Source organism: Tachyglossus aculeatus, chromosome 4 (genome assembly GCF_015852505.1).
Source record: "Tachyglossus aculeatus isolate mTacAcu1 chromosome 4, mTacAcu1.pri, whole genome shotgun sequence".
NCBI lineage: Eukaryota > Metazoa > Chordata > Mammalia > Monotremata > Tachyglossidae > Tachyglossus > Tachyglossus aculeatus.
The window spans coordinates 15,713,230-15,737,596 of NC_052069.1; the positions used below are offsets into that span (position 1 = coordinate 15,713,230).

Sequence of the window (24,367 nt, forward strand, 5' to 3'; positions counted from 1 at the left end):
CTAAGTGACCAGTTCACACTTCACGTGGAACAGGTCGTCGTTGGGTAGGGACTGTCTCTGTTGCCGATTTGTACTTCCCAAGCACTTAGTACAGTGCTCTGCACACAGTAAGCGCTCAATAAATGTGACAATGAATGAATGAATAAAACATGCTCACCTGAATATTACACAATACATAACGATTATGATGATAATAATAATAAAAATACAATCTAAAATCCTCAATAATTGTGAGTTTCCAGCTACATACAATATGAACAGTTGTGGACCTTTTTAAAAAATGAAAAAATACCTTGTATTATAGCTTTATTTCGAGCATTATCGATTAGATAGTTTAGATAATTTTTGTTTTCTCTATGTAACAAAGGAAGGCCATCTAAATTATTTCTAGACAAAATATATTACTTGTTTGACTCTCTGAAAATAGCTTCAGAGTTATCTATGCTGAATGTCAGTGACGATCCCAAAATTCAATTGACCCCGAGGCCAAGTACCCTGCAGGAATGCCTTCCAAGGTTTTCAAATACTGATATCCAAATTTACAGGGACATCAGTTAGGAACCTGTGAAGCCATAATACTTGCTTACATCATCATATTTCATTAAAATAGAATTCGTTCTAAAGGGCAGACCATCTCAATTTTGATTTTGGAAAGGGCGGTCCAAAGTTAGAATCGCGGCTGATCCCAGGAGTTTTGCTTTGGACAGACGGATTGGGGGGCAGGTTTTTGAACACTCCGAATGCACTACTGAGATGGTCACTGTGAAAATCAACTAGCAGTCCACGGGCCCAAGTGAAGAGAGGAGGGCTGCCCACAGTATTGATATGAAGAAAACGACGTTCACTGAATTGCACACATCGAGCTTCGAGGCGGGTTAATCGTTCTTGATACCGGTTCTTGACTGTAGTTTACGATATCAGCCTTCACCACCCTCTGTCACAGAAGAAAACGGAGTCATTACCAAGATCCCGGAACGAAAGATAGAGGAGAAAATATCTTTAAATACATTTCTCATTTGATGACCTTCAAAAATAAAGACTAGAAAACAATTCCTGTAAAGTTTGGAAGTTTGCATAAGTAGCATCAGCTTCCCAGATGGGCCTGTGGGTTCATACTTTAACGTAAATCAATTTCCATCTATTTACTAAAGATAGTTGAAATGATATAAATAGAATTTGATTCAAACATTTAAAACACTCTCAGGGAAGATAATGAAAGGCTTTATCTGATAAAAGTTGTCAAGGCAGAGATTGTTATTATTGTTTATTAAAAATTCCATTTGGTGCTACAAATTTTTACAATAGGAAATCTGTTTAACAGATATAGTAGAAAAATCATTTTCCTCTTTTTGTAGCAAAGAATAAACCAGATACGCATTCCGAAAGTAAATAATTATCTCCTAGGAAATGAATAAGGAACAGCGTGGACCAGTGGATAAAACACAGGCCCAGTGGACCTGGGTTCTAATCCTGGCTCTGCCACCTGTCTGCTATCTGATCTTGGGTAAGTAATTTAACTTCTATGGGCCTCGGTTCCTTTATCTGTAAAATGGAGATTAAGACCTTGAGTCCCAAGCGGGACATGGACTGTGTCCAACCTGATTAGCTTGTATTTACCCCAGCCCTAAACACAGTGCCTGGCACATAGTAAGTGCTTAACAAATATCATTAAAAAATGGCTAGAATAAAATTTGAACTCTGAAAAAATGGAAGGTTTCTGGGGGAGTTAAAAAAAGGAGGTGGAGGAAAAGAAAGAGGGAAAGAATAAGAAAGGGAAGAAAAAGACCAATAGACTATATTAACTTCATTTTGAAGTGTACATTTTTATCATCTTGCGCTTTAAACTTACTTTAATGTAGTTTTGAAATACTGTGATGTAAAGCTGAGAGTAAGTGCTGTGATTCTTTCCGCAATAATCTTTGTAATCCATGTGCCATTTATTACTCAATAATCAAAAATAATCTGCCTGTAAATTGCGGCTAGAGAATAACTGGAGATTTTGATACCTACCCCACACTAACATTTATTAGAGTAATGCTCCAGGACTGTTAAATAGTGATTTTATCCTCTTAATTGAGAATCTAATATGCTTAACCAACTATCCAGAAATCGTTACTGGTCGTATCTAACTTAATTTGGTGAAAACAAATGAAATATTAGAAATGGATTAGTCAGTAAGGCACTAACTGCTAATAATCTAACCCAAATCAACATGATCTTTACTTTTACAACTCAAGAAAAAATACCTTTAAAGTAACCTTAATATCTGTTTCACTACTTTAATTTGAAAACAAGTATCAATTAATCAGTGGCATTTTAGACTGTGAGCCCACTGTTGGGTAGGGACTGCCTCTATATGTTGCCAACTTGTACTTCCCAAGCGCTTAGTACAGTGCTCTGCACACAGTATGCGCTCAATAAATACGATTGATTGATTGATTGATTTATTCAGCACTCACAATGTGCAGATCATTCTACTAAGCAAAATCTTCAACCACCAATAATTTAGCCCAAACAAACGTTCTTTACTTTTTCAACTCTCAAGGAAAATACCTTTAAAGTAACTTTAATATCTGTTGCACTACTTTAATTTGAAAACAATTATCAATTAATCAGTGGTATGTATTCAGCACTCACAGTGTGCAGAGAACTAAGCATCTGGGGAAGTACAATACTATAGAGCTGGTAGATAAGATCCCTGCTCACAAGAAGCTTAGAATTTACAGAGAGAGACAGATATAGAAATAATTTACAAATAGGGGGAATGGGAGAGTATAGGGATATGCACTTCAGTGCTGTGGAGCTGAGTATTGACGTGATTAAGGGGTAAAGTCACGTGCACAGGCAATGGGGGGAAGAGTGGAAGAGAAATGAGGGCTTAGTCCGGGATGGCCTCTTGGAGAGGATCTGATTTTAGTACGGCTTTAAGAAGACTTGCTATGACGAGCCTGGAAAAATGAATGAAATGTGCTGATGTAACAATTGCCACAAAAATACAAATTGTCAACTCTGTGGTGTTTCCAGTGACAATGTATGGATCTGAAGGCTGGACAGTGGAAAAACAGGATAGAAAGAACATCGACTCTTTTGAAATGTGGTGTTGGAGAAGGCCTCTGCGAATACCATGGACTGCCCCAAAACCAAACAAATGGATTTTAGAGCAAATTAAACCAAAGTGGTCTCCGGAAGGCCGAATAACTAGACTTAGGTGAGCACATAGGTGAGCACATTTTGGAAACATAATCACGACGACTAATTCTCTGGAAAAGACACTAATGCTAGGAAAAGTCCGGGGAAAATGTGGAGAAGGCAGACCAGCAGCAAGATGGACAGAGAACATAACAGAAGAACCGTTAGAAAGGGTGCAGATTATGGCAGAGGACAAGATGTTCTGGAGAAGGTATATCCATTGAGTTGCTATGAATTAGAAACAACTCCACTGCACTTAACAACAACAACAACAATAATGATAATAATAATAATAATAATAATAAAAAAAGATGGGGAGAGGGGTGGTCTGCCAGACATGAAAGGGGAGGAAATTCCAGGCCAAGAGGGAGGACGTGGGCAAGGGGTCAGTGATAGGCAAGATAGAAGTACAGAGAGTAGGGTGGCATTATTCTTGTACATATTTACTGTTCAATTTATTCTATTTTGTTAATATGTTTTGTTTTGTTGTCTGTCTCCCCCTTCTAGACTGTGAGCCCGCTGTTGGGTAGAGACCATCTCTATATGTTGCCAACTTGTACTTCCCAAGTACAGTGCTCTGCACACAGTAAGCGCTCAATAAATACGATTAAATGAATGAACATTAAAGGAGTGAAGTTGTAGTAGGAGATCAGAGAGATAAGGTAGGAGTGGGAGAACTGACTGAATGCCTTGAAGCCCATGGTAAGGAGTTCGGTTTGATGTGGGGGTGGCATTCTAATGGCATTAGAAAAGTCTAATTTAGTCAGAAACCCACTAATCAGGGACCAAGTGTTCTATTTCTGTTTAAGGCAGGACACGGTTGAGAATCCAAATGAACGGGAAAGAAAAAATTAAATTTTATGGTTTGTAAAATATGAATATGCAATACGCCTCACAAAGGTATTGAATTTTAATAGTGTCCTTTCTGACCAAATTACAACAGTTTATCCAGTAATACTGGAAGTATTATACAGACACACTTTATTCATTCATACATTCAATCATATTTATTGAGCGCTTACTGTGTGCACAGGACTGTACTAAGCGCTTGGGAAGTACAAGTTCGCAACATATAAAGATGGTCCCTACCCAACAACAGGTTATCCTCACAGTTGTCAGAGCTATGTTAATTAGGTTTCTTTAGATATTTTACTATTTTTATCCCGACAATATGCTATCAACCCTCTACCAACATATTGGAAAAAGAGAAACATAAAAGAATGAATATCACATAGAAAAAATAATTGGAAAAAAAAGTTCAGTATTTGAAAGTTAAACTGAATGCCCCAGAAAAAAAAAAAAACACATTTAACTCCTAAGCAATGACACAGAGCACAGGCTTGGGAGCCAGAGGTCATGGGTTCTAATCCTGCCTCCGCCACTTGTCAGCTGTGTGACCTTGAGCAAATCACTTAACTTCTCTGGGCCTCAGTTACCTCATCTGTAAAATGGGGATTAAAAATGTGAGCTCCACATGGGAGAACTTGATTATCTTGTATCTACCCCAGCGCTTAGAACAGTGCTTGGCCCCTAGTAAGCGCTTAACAAATACCAAACAAACAAAATACATAAAGCACAAAAGAAAAGAGAGAAGGAAAAAAAGATGTCAATTTTTTTCTTCGTTAGAGGAGCTTACTCTACTTTCTTAAAAGGGGAAATGAGTTCTGGGTCACAAAGGCAATCTAAATCTATGATAGATGATAAGATGTTTTAAGCAGTATTTAATCCCATTATAATAACTTGGAGAGTTTTAAATACTTTTCCAAATATGGCTCCCTGACTTGGAGGCAATTCTAGTTTCAGAAAAGTTTTTGTATGACAGCTGTTTTGAAGTGCTTGCTGTTTTTTGAAAAGTTTAAGACAGCCTGACAGGCCAAGGTAGAGGGCCAAAACGCCTATTTTCCTCTGAGATTAAGTGTGCTTTTCATCCTCACAGAACCTCAAAAACAGCCAGGCTAATGTAAGTCAAAATAAAAGGCAGTCGAAGGAGAAAATACATACTACTAACGATACAACAGAGAAAATATGCTGCTGAATAAGCACAGAAAAATGGCCATCTTTTCTAAATAGGCCAAATACTAAAAAATTTAAAAAATTCTGGATTTCAGAGGATGGGTTAATATTTTGAGATAAACTGTATTACTAGAATAAATTACTATGGAATAATAGATGTTGTTTACTGAACACATGGACGTATCTGTTGAAGATAGCCGCTGTAAAGAAAGCAGATGTGTTTAAAAATAAGAGAGAGGCTGAAGAGGGTATTATGGAGTCTTGAGTTATTGGTTGATGTGCACTGTTTAAATTTCAATTGATCAACTTCATATTATCTTAGCCAGATAACTACACCCATGATTTACTAGACTCCCTACCTGATGCTATCAAGAGACTGTTGCCAAGTTCTGCATAAGGTGTTGCAAAGTTGCTGTTATCTGACCTCCCATACCCTAATTATTTCATACCAAACCTTGGACCAGAATGAAACGAAAGAATCTTCACAATCACAAGCAATTAACTGTTCCTAAAAACGCCAGTTAAAATCCCACCATGTAAACACTGCAGGGTTACTGACCCATTTTAAATCAATTTGTGCTCAGGCACTGACGAATACAAATGACTTGGATTTTCACCAAATAAATGAAAAAATAGCAAGACAACATCTCTGAATTCTTTACATTTTGCTTTGTGTGATACGTCGGCATCTAAAGTCTCTACCGCCTTCGGCAGTCTGCTTTATCTGGAACAGAGAGCTCCATTTCCAACCCTTAAAAACCACTATAAAATGCAGGCGTAGGCTAGATGTTTTCAGTAACCAATTTGTTAAATTTGCCGTTTATATTTTGAAAAACTACAGTCTTTAGAATAAAACGAGCTGCCTGTTAATGCTCAAACCAAACTTATACTTATTTATCCATTCCTCAAATTAAAAAAGAAGTATTAATAAAGAAGCTATGTCATTCATCACTAGCATAACTGGGGAGATAAAAATCAAACCCAGAAACACTCTTGATTCCTTTTCAGACAAGTATGTCTTTCATTCTTAGGTGTACTATACTGCACAAAAAACAAGTTGACCCTGGATTTACAAGAACACTCCTAAAATCTGGAGCCAGGGAATGATCAAATATTTCATCTCTCGGTTCGCCTTTTTCCAAACATGAGTCTGTCACTGATTTCTTGTCTCTGAGGGTCATCCAATTGGGCGCCCCTCCCTTTCCTTTTCCCTATTTTTTGTCTGCATTCTGAAGGAGTCTAGTCCAGTGATGCAAAGACAGTAGGAGCTGAACAAATTCTGTGACAATATTACAGCTGGCAAAGAAATAAGATCCTAAGAACAGTCACATATTTTAATCCATAGTGTCTTTGACACTATAGCTGATCTTATGCATGCTATGTTAACAAAATTAACACAACTCACCCCAAAAGGTATAACATGCATAAGATCAGCTATAGCGTCAAAGACGCTATGGATTAATTTGTCCAAACTGAAAATGTGCGTAGATTGTAGTCCTTCAACCACATACAACCATAATAATGGAAATACATGATAAAGGTTGGTTGGGAGTCGGAAGGCTTGGGTTCTAATTCCGGTTCCTCCGTGCGTCTGCTGGATGACTTTTGGCAAGTCGCTTGTTTCCTTTGAGTCTCAGTTTCCTCACCTGTTAAATGAGAACTGAATGTCTGTCCTTACTTCCTTTTAGGCTGGGAAACCCCTGTGGGACGGAGATTGGGTCTGTTCTGTCTGTACTTGGGGATAGCAGCGTGGCTCAGTGGAAAGAGCACGGGCTTTGGAGCCAGAGGTCATGGGTTCGAATCCCGGCTCCGCCACATGTCTGCTGTGTGACCTTGGGCAAGTCACTTAACTTCTCTGAGCCTCAGTTACCTCATCTGTAAAACGGGGATTAGGACTGTGAACCCCACATGGGACAACCTGATCACTTTGTATCCCCCCCAGTGCTTAGAACAGTGCTTTGCACATAGTAAGCGCTTAACAAATGCCAACATTATTATTATTATTATTACTATATCTACCCAGTGCTTAGCACAGTGATGGCACATGGTAAGCCCTTAACAAATATCAGATCTGGGCCTGAGAGATCTGGGCCTGGGGTAACCGTGACTCCTTCTGGACTGTGAGCCCGCTGTGGACAGGGATTGTCTCTATCTGCTGCTGAATTGTACCTCCCAAGCGCTTAGTACAGTGTTCCGCACATAGTAAGCGCTCGATAAATACAATTGAATGAATGAATGAATGAATGAATGACGGTCTCTTCAGCCCACATTAAGATTAAGCACATTCTCTGCTGCTGCAGAGTAGCAGCATGGCGTAGTGGATAGGGCACAGGACTGAGAGCCAGAAGGTCATGGGTTCTAATCCCTGCTCCACCATTTGTCTGCTGTGTGACCTTGGGCAAGTCACCTGACTTCTCTGGGCCTCCGTTACCTCATCTGGAAAATAGGGATTGAGACTGTGAGCCCCACGTGGGACCGGGACTGTGTCCAACCTGCTTGTATCCACCCCAGAGCTTAGTACAGTGCCTGGCACACAGTTAAGCACTTAAATAACATAATTATTTATAGCATTATTATTAACCCCTACTCAGTCATACATCCAAAAAGAGGGAAGATTGATTTGGTGGGTTGTTTATTTTTTTCCCTCTCTCAAAACTTTTCCTACTCCTTAATATCACCAATGGATTTGTCCACTCTCAAGAAGATGCCTCAAAACTTTAATGAAGAGGGCCCTTCCCTGCCTAAAAAAATACTTCTGCTTTGTTAATATGAAGTACAGACTCCATCAATGAAATCTAGCAGGTGGCCAGGATTGATATGAAATATCTATAGTAGGGGGTTGGGAGATGGAGGGGAGGAGGAAATGGCATCAGAAAGGTTGGTACGTTATAGTCACAAGAAACTAGCATTGGCACTATGATTCTCTGCAAGGGGGCAAAACGGACAATTTCACGATCTGCTCAGACTAAACCAACCTATACAGTTGGATACTGGTAACCTACACTTCCATAATAATGATGGTATTTGTTAAGCGCTTACTATGTGCAAAGCATTGTTCTAAGTGCTGGGGGGGGGATACAAGGTGATGAGGTTGTCCCATGTGGGACTCACAGTCTTAATCCCCATTTTACAGATGAGGTAACAGAGGCTCAGAGAAGTTAAGTGACTTGCCCAAGGTCACACAGCAGACATGTGGCAGAGCCAGGATTCGAACCCATGACCTCTGACTCCAAAGCCCAGGCTCTTTCGATTGAGCCACACTGCTTCCCCCAAATCATTCCATAGCAAATCATTTTCCAAACTGATACTTTGGATTTTACCAACTGAGAAGCAGTGTGGCCTAATGGACAGAGCACGGGCACAGGAGTCAGACGGACCTGAGTTCTAATCCCGGCTCTGCCCCTTGTCAGCTGCGCGACCATGGGCAAGTCACTTAATTTCTCTGCGCCAGTTACCTCATCTGTAAAATGGGGATTCAGAGTGTGAGCCCCATGTGGGACATGGAGTCTGTGTCCAACATGCTTAGCTTGTATCTACCCCAGCATTTAGTACATTGCCTGGCATGTAGTGAGCACTTAACAAATACCACTTAAAAAAACCCTGATCCCACCTTTTTATAATCAATCAATCAATCATATTTATTGAGTGCTTACTGTGTGCAGAGCACTGTACTAAGCGCTTGGAAAGTACAAGCTGGCAACATAACAACTGGTGAATGCCGGATTGTATTTCTTATTCTTGTAATTTTTCAGTTCACACCAACCAGTATTCAAGAATAAATCCACCATACAATAATGACCCAATAAAGTGCGAGACAATGAACCTTTACATTTTTTGTGTGTTTAGATTGTCCTTAAGCACTTTTTCCATAGGTGGTAGTATCATCAGTTCTCCTAGAAAATAGGTGTTGCATTCATGATCAACTCAGATTAGACAGTTTGCCTTTCCTGACACTGCCAACATCACACTGTACCCAAACAGATGTGTTTTCTCAGAAGAACTTTCACTATGCGCTATCCAAAACGCATAAGGAAAATCCACATTTGTGGAAGAATGACTGCAATTGCAAAGTCAGCTGTATGACTTTGGGCAAGTCACTTAGCTTCTCTGTGCCTCAGTTCCCTCATCTGTAGAATGGGGATTAAGACTGTGAACCCCACGTGGGACAACCTGATCACCTTGTATCCCCCCAGTGCTTAGAACAGTGCTTTGCACATAGTAAGCACTTAAAAAATACCATTATTATTGTTATTATTATTATTATTATTATTATTATTATTGGCACAAAATTCACTAATCTCCACTAAGCCATAAAGTCTTCAGCATTAGGTTCAACAGTAAATTATGCGTGGTGCCCTAATCTACCAAAACTACTTTTTTTAATGGCATTTATTAAGCGCTTACTATGTGCAAAGCACGGTTCTAAGCGCTGGAAAGGTTACAAGGTGATCAGATTGTCCCACGGGGGGCTCACAGTCTTAACCCCCATTTTACAGATGAGGTAACTGAGGCACAGAGAAGTGAAGCGACTTGCCCAAAGTCACCCAGCTGACAATTGGCGGAGCCGGGATTTGAACCCCGACCTCTGACTCCAAAGCCCATGCTCTTTTCCACTGAGCCACGCTGCTTCTCCAACTGCTACTTAAGCATTTTCAGGAAGAAATATTGACAATATAGGAAGTAGGTTTGCCAAATCCTCAAATTTCCACCGGCGGAATCAACTGAAATGACATGGTTCTGCTAACAAAAATAGATGGCACAGTAAGAACACAATATAACATTTTATAATTTAGCATATTAACATACTAACTTATTAATATTAATTAATATTAATTTAACATATTTAACAGAATTTTAACATAATATTTTAGACTGTGAGCCCACTGTTGGGTAGGGACTGTCTCTATATGTTTCCAATTTGTACTTCCCAAGCGCTTAGTACGGTGCTCTGCACATAGTAAGCGCTCAATAAATACGATTGATGATGATGATGATATAACAAAATTAAAAGAAAGCCCAAACTCTGAATGGGCTGCATATTTGTAATTCAAAATTCATCACCGGATTCGGCCTTTGTGAGTTCATCAGTAGAAGTTGAGAACGTGTCCACATGCCCTCTACTGGTGACAAAACACTGAAATAACAAATGTCTGCACCCCAAAAAGGCCTCCCAACAACTGACAGAAATTCAACACTTTTTACAAAATACTGATAAAAGTTACAGAAGTCAGCTGGACTTCCGAGAGCATCAAAATGTAAAGCAACGGTCCCTCTATGAGCTACGCGATTAAAGAACGTGGTTGTAAGCGGGCACCAGAGACTGAAGAAATAGCTCTTAAGATGGACCAGAACTTGCTTTCTCTAATAATAATGATAATAATAATAATGATAATAATAATAATGATAATAATAATAATAATAATAATAATGATGATGCCCTTATAGACTGTGAGCCCACTGTTGGGTAGGGACTGTCTCTATGTGTTGCCAATTTGTACTTCCCAAGCGCTTAGTACAGTGCTCTGCACATAGTAAGCGCTCAATAAATACGATTGATGATGATGATGATTTAAGTGCTTACTATAGGCGAAGCCCTGTTCTAAGCACAGGGGGGATACAAGGTGATCAGGTTGTCCCACGCGGGGCTCACAGTCTTCATCCCCATTCTACAGATGAGGGAACTGAGGCTCCGAGAAGTTGAGTGACTTGCCCAAGGTCACACAGCAGACATGTGGTAGAGCCGGGATTAGAACCCATGACCTCTGACTCCCAATAATAATAATAATGATGGCATTTGTTAAGTGCTTACTATGTTCAAAGCACTGTTCTAAGCGCTGGGGGGGGATACAAGGTGATCAGGTTGTCTCGTATGGGGCTCACAGTTATCATCCCCATTTTACAGATGAGGTAACTGAGGCTCCAAGAAGTTCAGTGACTTGCCCAAGGTCACACAGCAGACGTGGTAGATCCGGGATTAGAACCCATGAGCTCTGACTCCCAATAATAATAATAATGATGGCATTTGTTAAGCGCTTACTATGTTCAAAGCACTGTTCTAAGCGCTGGGGGGGGGGATACAAGGTGATCAGGTTGTCTCGTATGGGGCTCACAGTTATCATCCCCATTTTACAGATGAGGTAACTGAGGCTCCAAGAAGTTAAGTGACTTGCCCAAGGTCACACAGCAGACATGTGGCAGAGCCGTGATTAGAACCCATGACCTCTGACTCCCAATAATAATAATAATGATGGCATTTGTTAAGCGCTTACTATGTTCAAAGCACTGTTCTAAGCGCTGGGGGGGGATACAAGGTGATCAGGTTGTCTCGTATGGGGCTCACAGTTATCATCCCCATTTTACAGATGAGGTAACTGAGGCTCCAAAAAGTTAAGTGACTTGCCCAAGGTCACACAGCAGACATGTGGCAGAGCCGGGATTAGAACCCATGATCTCTGACTCCCAATAATAATAATAATGATGGCATTTGTTAAGCGCTTACTATGTTCAAAGCACTGTTCTAAGCGCTGGGGGGGGGATACAAGGTGATCAGGTTGTCTCGTATGGGGCTCACAGTTATCATCCCCATTTTACAGATGAGGTAACTGAGGCTCCAAGAAGTTAAGTGACTTGCCCAAGGTCACACAGCAGACACGTGGTGGAGCCGGGGTTCGACAGGTGAGATCTTTCGTGGAAAGAGCCCAAGCCTGGGATCTTTCCACTGAGCCACGCTGTTATCACATCATTTAAAAAAAAAAAGTGAGGTAATTGGAGGCTCCTAAAACTCCAAAAGATACAGAGATCTTAAAGTCCTTTAATCTAATTCTGGTAATAACAAATTCTAAGGGAAAATTTAGCTTTAATCAATCAATCAATCAATCAATCGTATTTATTGAGCACTTACTGTGTGCACAGCACTGTACTAAGCGCTTGGGAAGTACAAGTTGGCAACATATAGAGACAGTCCCTACCCAACACTGGGCTAGCAGTCTAAAAGGGGAATCCAAATCCATTTAATCCAAATGGTGCAAAAGAGACTCCAGCGATACTTAGCCAATCAATTAACCATATTTATTGAGCTCTTACTACAGGCAGATTCATTCCTTCAGTCAATCATATTTACTGAGCGCTTACTGTGTGCAGAATACTGTACTAAGCACTTGGAAAGTACAAATATAGCAATAAAGACAGACAACCCCTGCACCCACCGAGCTCACAATCTAGAGGGGGGAGACAGATGACCACACAAGTAAACAGGCATCACTATAAATAAACAGAATTATAAATATATGCATAAGGGCTGTGAGGCGGGGAGAGGGGGGAATGCAAAGGGAGTGAGTCGTGTTGATGCGGAAGGGAGGAGGAGCTGAGGAAAATAGGGGTTTAGTCTGGGAAGACCTCTTAAAGGGGTGCGTTTAGTCGGGCTTTGAAGTAGGGGAGAGTCACTGTCTGGCAGATTTGAAGAGGGAGAGCATTCCAGGCCAGAGGGAGGATGTAAGCAGGGGTCGGCGGTGAGACGGGTGAAAATGAGGCATGGTGAGAAGGTTAGCACCAGAAGAGCAGGGCACGGGCTGGGCTGTAGAAGGGAGGTGAGGTAGGAGGGGCAAGGTGATGGAAACCTTTGAAGCCTATAGTGAGGAGTTTTTGTTTGATTCGAAGGTTGATAGGAAATCACTGGAGATTTTTGAGGACGGGGTGACATGCCCTGAACATTTCTGTAGAAAGATAATCTGGGCAGCAGAGTGAAGTATGGACTGAAGTGGAGAGAGGCAGGAGGCTGGGAGGTCAGAAAAGGAGATTGATGCAGTAATCCAGTCGGGATAGGAAGAGTGACTGTACTAATGTGGTAGTGGTTTGGATGGAGAGGAAAGAACAGATCTTGGCGATACTGTGAAGGTGAAATCTGCAGGAGTTGGTGACGGACTGCATATGTTGGGTGAATGAGAGAGCCGAGTCAAGGATGACACCCAGGCTGCGGGCTTGTGAGACGGGAAGGATGGTTGTGCCGTCCACAGTGACGGGAAAGTTCGAGAGAGGACAGGGTTTGGGAGGGAAGATAAAGGAGCTCTGTCCTGGACGTGTTGAGTTATAGGTGGCAGGAGGACATCCAGGTAGAGATGTGAGCCTGGAGGGAAGGAGAGAGAACAGGGGAGGAGTTACAGATTAGGGTGTCATCCGCTTAGAGATGATAGTTGAAGCTGTGGGAGCAAATGAGTTCTCATTCATTCATTCATTCATTCATTCAATCATATTTATTGAGCCCTTACTTTGTGCAAAGCTCTGTGCTAAGCGCTTGGGAGACTACCCCCTTCTAGACTGTGAGCCCACTGTTGGGTAGGGACCGACTCTATATGTTGCCAACTTGTACTTCCCACACGCTTAGTACAGTGCTCTGCACACAGTAAGTGCTCAATAAATATGATTGAATGAATGAATGAATGAGTACAATACAACAACAAACACATTCCCTGCCCACAATGAACTCACAGTCTAGAGGGGGAGACAGATATTAATATGCAGAGATACATAAATGAACGAATAAATAAATAAATTAGATATATATATATATATGCGCTGTATTAAGTACTTGGAAGAGTACAATACAACAGAATATAAGCAGTCCACCTGTACAGGATGACAAGACAGCTCTTAATAGTTCCCCCTCTAAACTATAAACTCACTGTGGGCAGGGAATGTGCCTGTTTATTGTTGTACTGTACTCTCCCAAGCACTTAGTACAGTGCTCTGCACACCGTAAGTGTTCAATAATTACCACTGAACAGATGAAAGAATGAGCAGACATATTCGCCATGAGTTACCATAAGAGTATCAGTCCAAGCTCTAATGCTAGCAAAGGTATTTGTAAAGTGCTTACTATGAGTCAACCACTGTTCTAACTGTTGGGAGAGAAATAATAATAATAATAAAGAAGAAGAAGAAAGAAGAAGAAAGAAGAAAGAAGAAGAAAGAAGAAGGAAGAAGAAAAGAAGAAGAAAGAAAAGAAGAAAGGAGGAGGAGGAGGAGGAGGAGAAGGAGAAGAAGGAGAAGAAGAAGGAGAAGAAGAAGGAGAAGAAGGAGAAGGAGAAGAAGGAGAAGGAGAAGAAGGAGGAGGAGGAGGAGGAGGAGGAGGAGGAGGAGGAGAAGGAGAAGGAGAAGAAGAAGAAGAAGAAGAAGAAGAAGAAGAAGAAGAAGAAGAAGAAGAAGAAGAAGAAGAGGAGGAGGAGGAGGAGGAGGAGGAGGAGGAGGAGGAGGAGGAGGAGGAGCAGCAGCAGCAGCAGCAGCAGCAGCAGCAGCAGCAGCAGCTCTAGGGGGATACAAAGTGATCAGGTTGTCCCACGTGGGGCTCACAGTCTTAATCCCCATTTTACAAATGAGGGAACTGAGGCACAGAGAAGTGAAGTGACTTGCCCAAAGTCACACAGCTGACAATTGGCAGAGCCGGGATTTGAACCCATGACCTCTGACTCCAAAGCCCGGGCTCTTTCCACTGAGCCATGAGAGATATAAGATAATCAAGGTCAGACATCATCCCTGTCCCACTTGGGGCTCAAAGTCTAAGGGGGAAATAAAATAAAGATGCAGAAAAGCAATCAGGAAGCCAAAGAAGGAGTCTGGGTCTACTGAATTGCAACTGGTGGAGAACAAACTTTCAATTTATTGTTGTTTCCAATAAGTTACTCTAGAAACCAAAACGTTAAATCCATTTCTTTACCGTATTTTGTACCATAGCACACAGTTTGGGAGAGTTGTTGCAGTGTTATTTATATACTTGATTGCTGACAGTCGCACTTATTTATTAGACAAAAAGAACACTGATACACTGTATATTTGAGGGGAGGAAAGGGGCACAAAAAATTAAGAAAGTTTCACAAACTAGTACATAAAATGGCTTGGGGTTGCCAGCCAAATGGTTTTACTTAAGAAAGGATTTATGTTCCTCTCCTAAAATTGGACTCTCAATATTCAAATGACTGAGCCACTATTTTTAAAATGTCTAATGAAGCATTTCGAATATTGACCTCCGAGAAAAATTACACTTGGACATATAGTCCATTTGAAAATAATTCTTCTTCCCATATTCTGTCATGACAATAAGAATGCCTTCTTAAAAAGAAGTGAGTGCATCTGTATCCAAAATTGAGGTTATTTAAAGAGACGAAGGCTGTAAGAATTCAAGCATTAACAAATTAATACGAGGACAAAACAATTTACATGAATTTTAATGCTGAGGCACTGAAATGGCATGTTGTTATGGAATACATGAACTGATATATATTTAAAACTCCTTTAATGCCTAATGGCGTAGCCCGCTGTTGGGTAGGGACCATCTCTATATGTTGCCATCTTGTACTTCCCAAGCGCTTAATACAGTGCTCTGCACACAGTAAGCGCTCAATAAATATGATTGAATGAATGAATGAATGAATGATAGAGCATGGGCTTGGGAGAGTCACTTCACTTCTCCATGCCTCAGTTACCTCATCTGTAAAATGGGGCTTGAAACCGTGAGTCCCATTTGGGACGGGGCCTGTGTCCAACCTGATTTGCTTGTATCCACCCCAGTGCTTAATACAGTGCCACACACATAGTAGGCGCTTGAAAAAATACCAAAATTATTAATTATTATTATTATTAGTGATAGAGTAAACGGTGCTAAACAGATAATGTTGCAATTATAAAAAAAATTAAAAGTTCACTACATTTGACCGTAAGCTCGATATGGACAAGGAAAGTGTCCACATATTCTGCTAATTCCCAAGTGCTTAGTGCAATGCTACACTTATAGCAAGAACTCAGTAAATACCACTATTTTGTTTACAAAATACAGAAAATTCATTTGAAAGAAGCCAAATATGAAACTTCATATTGTGCAGTCAAGTAAGCCTCTCATTAGACTGTAACCTCTTTGGTAGACTGAAAGCTCCTTGAAGGCAGAACTGTATCTACCAAATCTATTGTACTCTCCCAAGCACTTAGTACAGTGCTCTGCAATCAATCAATCGTATTTATTGAGCGCTTACTGTGTGCACAGCACTGTACTAAGCGCTTGGGAAGTACAAGTTGGCAACATACAGAGACGGTCCCTACCCAACAGTGGGCTCACAGTCTAGAAGTCTGCACACATTAAGCACTCAATAAATACCACTGAATGAATGATATTTTAGAAGAATCCATTTTGCTTGAGGACAAAAATACAGATATAACTGTCAATAACTGATGACTGGTTCATGAATATCATATTTTGCGGGTGTTAGAGGTAATTGTATAAGGTGTGAATATATGAACTGCAATAAAGGGATATGGAATGGGCAAGAACAGATGAAAATAGTTTTCAGGGCAAAATTCATTTAAAGCATAATAAGCATAATATTCAGAACTGTCACCTGTGACTGTTCCATGTCTGCTTTGTTTAATTTGATGCCAAGGATTTCAGCAGCAACTCTCTGAAAACACAGGAAGACCTATATAAAGGAATTAAGTTTAAATGATTAAAAACAGACATCCTCAAGTTACTTTAGAATACATCATATTTTCTTGAATTATAAACAATGAGAGATGCAAAAATACGACTTGACTAGACAGTTCCAAAAATAACTTCATCTGGCATATGCAACAATCTTAAATAGAGATCTTTTAAAATAATTAAACAAAGTAAAAGGGGAAAAAAAACAGAATATGGAGAATTGTTTGTCTGAATTTACAAATCTATCCCAAAACATTACCATTTTAAGGCATTCTTACCTAAAATGTGCTTCAAACTCCTCAAAAAACTCTCATTTCACTAAAAGCTAAAATAACAATCATTTATTTTAAGAACATTGCTGAAAGTATATTTCATCCTTAAAGTAAACTAAGTTGGTTTCAGTACAAAAAATTTTCAGTTCAAACACAAAGCAAGAGTCCACTGACATTAACTAAAATGCAAGTCTTCTAATTAAGATGCTCAATTTTAATATACTACTATAACATACGACACACTAATTATCACATAATCTTAAAATAAAAATTTTATTACTAAATCTAAGAAATAATGGAACAGTTTCTAACCAACCCCAACTACTGTGCTACTTTATTTCTCCCATGTTTGAGGCCCTTAAATGTGCCACGTCTGTTAACTGAATTATATAATTCATCACCACCAACTCTAAAAACAATAATAATCACAATCATAAATTACAGTATTTGTTAAACGCTTACTATGTGTCAAGTTCTAAGCACTTGGGTAGATCAGGTTGTCCAATATTGGGCTCTCAGTCTTAATCCCCATTTTCCAGATGAGGTAACTTGAGGCACAGAGAAGATAAGTGGCTTGCCCAAGGTCACACTATCCTGGAACTTCCTGAATTAGTCTCCAAATTTTCTACTCCAAAGCAACAACTTTTCCCTAGATCTCCAGTAACTTCCCAAATGGTGAAACAACTTTTCTATCCTGCTCTTGTTATGATGTATGTCAATCAATCAATCAATCAATCGTATTTATTGAGCGCTTACTGTGTGCAGAGCACTGTACTAAGCGCTTGGGAAGTACAAGTTGGCAACATATAGAGACAGTCCCTACCCAACAGTGGGCTCACAGTCTAAAAGGGGGAGACAGAGAAGAAAACCAAACATACAAACAAAATAAAATAAATAGAATAGATATGTACAAGTAAAATAAATAAATGAATAAATAGAGTAATAAATATGTACAAACATATATACATATATACAGGTGCTGTGGGGAAGGGAAGGAGGTAAGATGGGGGGGATGGAGAGGGGGACGAGGGGGAACAACCACTCCCATACAACTGCTCTGACCTGTACTTTCCAGGCACCATGTGGCATCTAGTTGGCCTCCTCTCCTACAATCACTCCTTTATTGGAACTTCTTTTTTTTTTTGAATCGTATTTATTGAGCGCTTACTGTGTGCAGAGCACTGTACTAAGCGCTTGGGAAGTACAAGTTGGCGACATCGTTGGCAACTTCCTATCAACCAATCAGTGGTATTTACTGAGTGCTTACAGTGTGCAGAGGACTGTACTGAGTTCTTGGGAAAGTACATAATGGGCTTGATAGATAATGATCCCTGTCCACAAAGAGCTTACAGTCTACGTGGGGAACCAGACATTAAAATAAATTACAGATAAGGGAAATGGTAGAGTATATATGCACAGGTGTACGTAAGTACACAGCCAAGTGCTTAGGGGTGACAGAGGGGAAAGCGGGAAAGGGAAAAGTGGGCTTAGTCAGGGAAGGCCTCTAGCAGGAGATGTGATTTTAGGAAGGTTTTGAAGGTGGGGAGAGTGGTGGACCGTTGAAGGGGAAGGGAGTTCCAAGCCAGAGGGAGGACACGGGCAAGGGACGGGTGGTGAGAGAGATAAGATTGAGGTACAGAGAATAGGTTGGCATTAGAAGAGGCGAGTGTGTGTCTGGGTTTTCGTAGGAGATCAGCGAGGCATGATAGGATGGGGGTGAGCTATTCTAGTCAATGGTGAGAATTTGTTTGATACAAGAATGTACGGGCAGCCATAAGAGGTTTTTGAGGAGTGGAGAGATGTGTACTAATTCATTTTGTAGACAAATAATTCAGGCAGCATAACGAAGTATGGACTGGTGAGGGGAGAAAGAAGGCAAGGAGGTCAGCAAGGAGGTTGATGGATAGTCAAGGCGGGAAATGATAAGAGCTTGGATCAGGAAGACTGCAGTTGGGATGGAGAAGAAAGGGGGGATTCTAGAAGCTGCAATTGACGGGATTTAGTGACACGCTCGGTGAATGGGTTGAATTACAGAGATGAGATCGAGAAGCAGTGTGGTCTAGTGGATAGAGCCTGGGCCCAGGAGTCAGGAGGACCTGGGTTCAAATCCGGCCCCACCACCTGTCTGCTGGATGACCTTGGGCCAGTCACTTTCATTTCTTTGTGCCTCAGTTACCTCACCTGTAAAATGGGGATCAGGACTGCGATGCCATGTGGGGCAGGGACTGTGTCCAACCTGACAGCCTCGTATCTAGCCCAGTGCTTAGTTCAGTGTCTGGCACACCGTAAGCACTTAACGAATACCATTAAAGAAAAGTAAGAGTCAAGGATAATGCCAGGGTGACGGGTTCTGCAGCCTACAGTGACAGGAAAGTCATGGGAAGGGCAGGGTTTGGTGAGAAGGTGAGGAGGTCTGTGTTTTGGACATGTCAATCAATCAATCAATCAATCAATCGCATTTATTGAGCACTTACTGTGTGCAGAGCACTGTATTAATCACTTGGGAAGTACAAGTTGGCAACATATCGAGACAGTCCCTACCCAACAGTGGGCTCACAGTCTAAAAGGGGGAGACAGAGAACAAAACCAAACATACTAACAAAATAAAATAAATAGAATAGATATGTACAAGTAAAATAAATAAATAATAGAGTAATAAATATGTACAAACATATATACATATATATACAGGTGCTGTGGGGAAGGGAAGGAGGTAAGATGGGGGATGTAGAGAGGGATGGAGGGGGAGAGGGGGACGAGGGGGAGAGGAAGAAAGGGGCTCAGTCTGGGAAGGCCTCCTGGAGGAGGTGAGCTCTCAATAGGGCCTTGAAGGCAACCACTGTTGCCACTGTTGTCAAGTTCGAGGTGTCGGTGAGGCATCCAAGAAAAGAGGTCCTGAAGGCAGGAGGAAATGTGAGACTGCACAGTAAGAAAGACGTCAGGGCTGGAGAAGTAAATTTGGGAATCATCCGTGTACAGATGGTAATTGAAGTCATGGGAGCGAATTCAATCTCCGAGGGAGTGGCTTTAGATGGAGAATAGAAGGGGACCCAGAACTGAGCTTTGAAGGACCCCCACATTTGGAGGGGCCTGCGGAAGAGACTGTAAGCGGCCAGAGAGACAGGAGAGCCGGGAGAGACCGATATCAGTGAAGCCAAGATAAAATAACTTCTGCTTCTCAAATTCCAACAACGGTGAGGGAGGACGTGGGGGGCAGTTCCTCAAGATTCTCCCCATGCCACCCTGGTGTTGTGATATAACAGGGGGTTTTCAATCCTAAATCCCAGCTGAAAGAGCCCCCGGAGTCCCTTTAGGAGCACCCAGATCCAAGTAAGCTTCCGTGGATCCTCAAGACGTCCAGTTCTCCTGTGCTTTTACCACAGGTTTCAGGGCATCCTCCTCACTGCACCTCAAGTCCCTGCAACCTTTACACTGACACCACCCTACAGCTGAAGCCCAGGCATCTTCCTGAAAACATAAAGGTCATAAGGAACTAGCCTACCAATCCCATCCCGGGGTTGGCTGCAAGAAGCTCTTAAAGGAGCCCTTTCCACCCCCATGGCTCTTCATGTCCACGTGTCTCCCTGGCTGCTACAGCTTCTCCCCCAGTCCCTACTGCAAGTGGACGACACTAAGAGCTGATACCTATACAATATTTAATGTGATCTTAACAAGGTAATCACCAAAACAAAATAAAAAACGTTAGTACAATCACTCATCCCATCCCGCTGGATTACTGCATCAGCATCCTTTCTGAACTCCCAACCTCCTGTCTCTCCCCACTTCAGTCCATACTTCACTCTGCTGCCAGGATTATCTTTCTATAGAAGCATTCTAGGCATGTCTCCCCCCGCCCCCCCCCCCCACCTCAAAAATCTCCTGTGGTTGTCTATACACCTCCGTATCGCACAAAAACTCCTCACTATTGGTTTCAAAGCTGTCCATCCCCTTTTTACCTCACCTCCCTTCTCTCCTTCTTTATCCCACCCTGAACAATCCACTCTTCTGCTGCTAACCCTCTCACCGTGGCTCCATCTCGCCTGTCCCGCCGTCGACCCCTGGCTCATCTCCTACCTCTGGCCTGGAATGCCCTCCCTCCACAAATCTGCCAAACAATCACTCTTCCCTGCTTCAAAGCCCTACTGAAAAGGCTCACCTCTTCCAAGAGGCCTTCCCAGACTAAGCCCCCCTTTTCTTCAGCTCCCCATCCCTTGCGCGTTACCTTGACTTCCTTCATTTGCTCTTCCTTCCCCCTGCTCCACAGCACTTATTTATATATGTATATATCCATTCATTCATTCAATCATATTTACTGAGTGCTTACAGTGTGCAATGTACAGTACTAAGCGTTTGGAAAGTGCAATTCGGCAACAGATAGAGACAATCCCTACCCAATAATGGGCTCACAGTCTAGAAGGGGAAGACAGACAATAAAACAAAACAAGTAGGCGGGCATCAGTAGCATCAAAATAAATAGAATTATAGATATATACACATCATTAATAAAATAATTAGAATAATAAATATGTACAAATATACACAAGTGCTGTGGGGCAGGGAGGGGGGTAGAGCAGAGGGAGGGTCTGGGGCAATGGGGACGGGAGGAGGAGCAGAGGAAAAGGGGGGCTCATTCTGGAAGGCCTCCTGGAGGAGGTGAGTTCTCAGTAGGGCTTTGAAGGGGGGAAGGGAGCTAGTTTGGCGGATGTGAGGAGGGAGGGCATTCCACGCCGGAGGTAGGACGTGGGCTGGGGGTCGACGGCAGAACAAATGAGAATGAGGCCCAGTGAGGAGGTTAGCGGCAGAGGAGTGGAGGGTGCGGGCTGGGCTGTAGGAGGAGAGGAGGGAGGTGAGGTAGGAGGGGGCGAGCTGATGGAAGGCTTTGAAGCCAACAGTGAGGAGTTTTTGCTTCATATGAAGGTTGATGTGCAACCACTGGAGATTTTTGAGGAGGGGGGTGACATATCCAGTGTGTTTCTGTAGATATAATTATCTATAATTCTATTTATATATATTGATGCCTGTTTACTTGTTTTGATTTCGGTCTCCCCACTTCTAGAATGTAAGCCCGGTGTGGGTAGGGATTGTCTCTATTGCTGAACTGTACTTGCCAAGCGCTTACTACAGTGCTCTGCACACAGGTGCTTAGTACAGTGCTCTGCACACAGTAAGCGCTCAATAAATACAATAGAAAGAATGAACAAATGATGATGATGATGATGGCATTTGTTAAGCGCTGACTATGTGCAAAGCACTGTTCTAAGCGCTGGGGAAGATACAAGGTGATCAGGTTATCTCACGTGGGGCTCACAGTCTTTATCCCCATTTTACAGATGAGGTAACTGAGGCACAGAAAAGCTAAGTGACTTGCCCTAAGTCACATCACTGACAAGCGGTGGAGCCGGGATTTGAACCCATGACCTCTGACTCCCAAGCCTGTGCTCTTTCCACAGCGCCATGCTGCTTCTCTATCCACTTCAAACCACCTTTCCCTGGATCTACTATTTCCCCCACCAAGAGTTCTTCCCTATTGGCATCATGGGGCTCTTGTTCTTCTCTGAAGCAGCATGGCTCAGTGGAAACAGCCCGGGCTTTGGAGACAGAGGTCATGGGTTCAAATCCCAGCTCCGCCAATTGTCAGCTGTGTGAATTTGGGCAAGTCACTTAACTTCTCTGTGTCCCAGTTACCTCATCTGTAAAATGGGGATTAAGACTGTGAGCCCCCCGTGGGACAACCTGATTACTTTGTTACCTCCCCAGCGCTTAGAACAGTGCTTTGCACATAGTAAGCGCTTAATAAATGCCATCATTATTATTATTATTATTATTATTATTCTCTCCCACAGGGGCAGGAACCTCGCTCATCCAGAGTCTTAGCTGCTGTACTCCCAACTTCCAAGGATCCTCTCCAAGCCCTTCCTGTGCCCTGAGTCCACCCAGGGTCCACAGCTTAAATGCTCTGCATGTCCTGCTCTCCCAGGACAAAACTCACTTCCCCTCACCGAGTATCTTCCTTGTTCCCCCAGCCCAACCCCTCCATTTCCTCCCCAATCAATCAATCAATCAATCAATCGTATTTATTGAGCGCTTACTGTGTGCAGAGCACTGTACTAAGCGCTTGGGAAGTACAAGTCGGCAACACATAGAGACAGTCCCTACCCAACAGCGGGCTCACAGTCTATTGGTTCAGCTACATCTCTAGACCATAAGGTAGTTGTGAGCAGGGAATATGTCTGCTTATTGTAGTACTGCACTCTCCCAAGCGCTTAGTACAGTGCTCTGCACCCAGTAAGCGCTCAATAAATATGACTGAATTAATGAATCTTCAAGGAGAGGCACCATGGAGTGATTCTCCTGGCTTCCTTCACTGTCGCCAAAGTATGGGGCCCAGTAGAACTGGTTTTCACAGGCACTCTGCTGATTGTCCTCCTCTTCACTTGAATGCTGGAAAAAATCGTCCAGCTTCCAGGGTTCAAACGGGACCTGTGCTTCAGCACCATGCTTAGCTGTGTGACTTTGGGCAAGTCACTTAACTTCTCTGTGCCTCAGTTACCTCATCTGTAAAATGGGGATTAAAACTGTAAACCCCCCGTGGGACAACCTGATCACCTTGTAACCTCTCCAGCGCTTAGAACAGTGCTTTGCACATAGTAAGCGCTTAATCAATACCATCATTAGTATTATTATTATTATTATGCTTCCTGGATCAATCTTCCCTTTAGCGTCAAGGCTCTTCAAACTACCTAGTTTTCTTTGTCTCTCTACTCTTTTTTTTAATGGCATTTATTAAGCGCTTACTATGTGCAAAGCACTGTTCTGAGATCTTTCCTGCAGCCACAGTTCCTGCATAACAGAGAAAAAGAGCTCCTTTCTTCTTTCTGTCCCCACTCCTAAGAAGCAGCCTGCTTCACTGGGGGTAATAATAATAATTGTGATATTTGTTAAGAGCTTACTATGTGCCAAGTGCTTTATCATCAATCGTATTTATTGAGCGCTTACTATGTGCAGAGCCTATAAAGCAGAGCTTTATTAAGCCCTAGGGTAGGTACAATATATAATAATTATGATGATGGTATTTGTTAAGCACTTACTATGTGCCAAGCCCCGTTCTAAGCGCTAGGGTAGACACAAGGCAATCAGGTTGTCCCACACAGGGCTCACAGTCTTAATCCCCATGTTATAGAGGAGGGGACTGAGGCACAGAGAAGTTAAGTGACTTGCCCAAAGTAGCACAGCTGGTAAGTGGCGGAGCCAGGATTGGAACCCACAACCATTGACTCCCAAATCCATGACCTTTCCACTAAGCCACGCTGCTTCTATACATGCTGACAGGACACAGTACCTATCCCACATGAGATTTAATCTGAAGAGGTGGGAGAAGAGGTACATTTACACTCATTTTACAGAGGAGCAAACTGAGGTCTTGTCGTATTCC

The 24,367-nt window shown here is 42.0% G+C and overlaps 1 protein-coding gene across 2 annotated transcripts in view; it reads right to left on the reverse strand.

The window, feature by feature from the left end:
- Positions 1-293: 293 nt before the first annotated feature.
- RAB28 (RAB28, member RAS oncogene family) overlaps positions 294-24,367 on the reverse strand; it is a 167,058-nt gene continuing 142,984 nt past the window's right edge. Inside the window, exons 6-7 of one of the 2 annotated variants that reach the window (XM_038745820.1) lie at positions 16,584-16,661; positions 294-934 (exon numbers count right to left, since the gene is read on the reverse strand). In XM_038745820.1, coding sequence (XP_038601748.1) covers positions 842-934; positions 16,584-16,661 — 171 coding nt within the window. In that variant the 3' untranslated portion in view covers positions 294-841. Of the gene's footprint in view, positions 935-13,019; positions 13,325-16,583; positions 16,662-24,367 lie in introns of those variants that run through there. The other variant, XM_038745821.1, reaches the window with a different exon arrangement.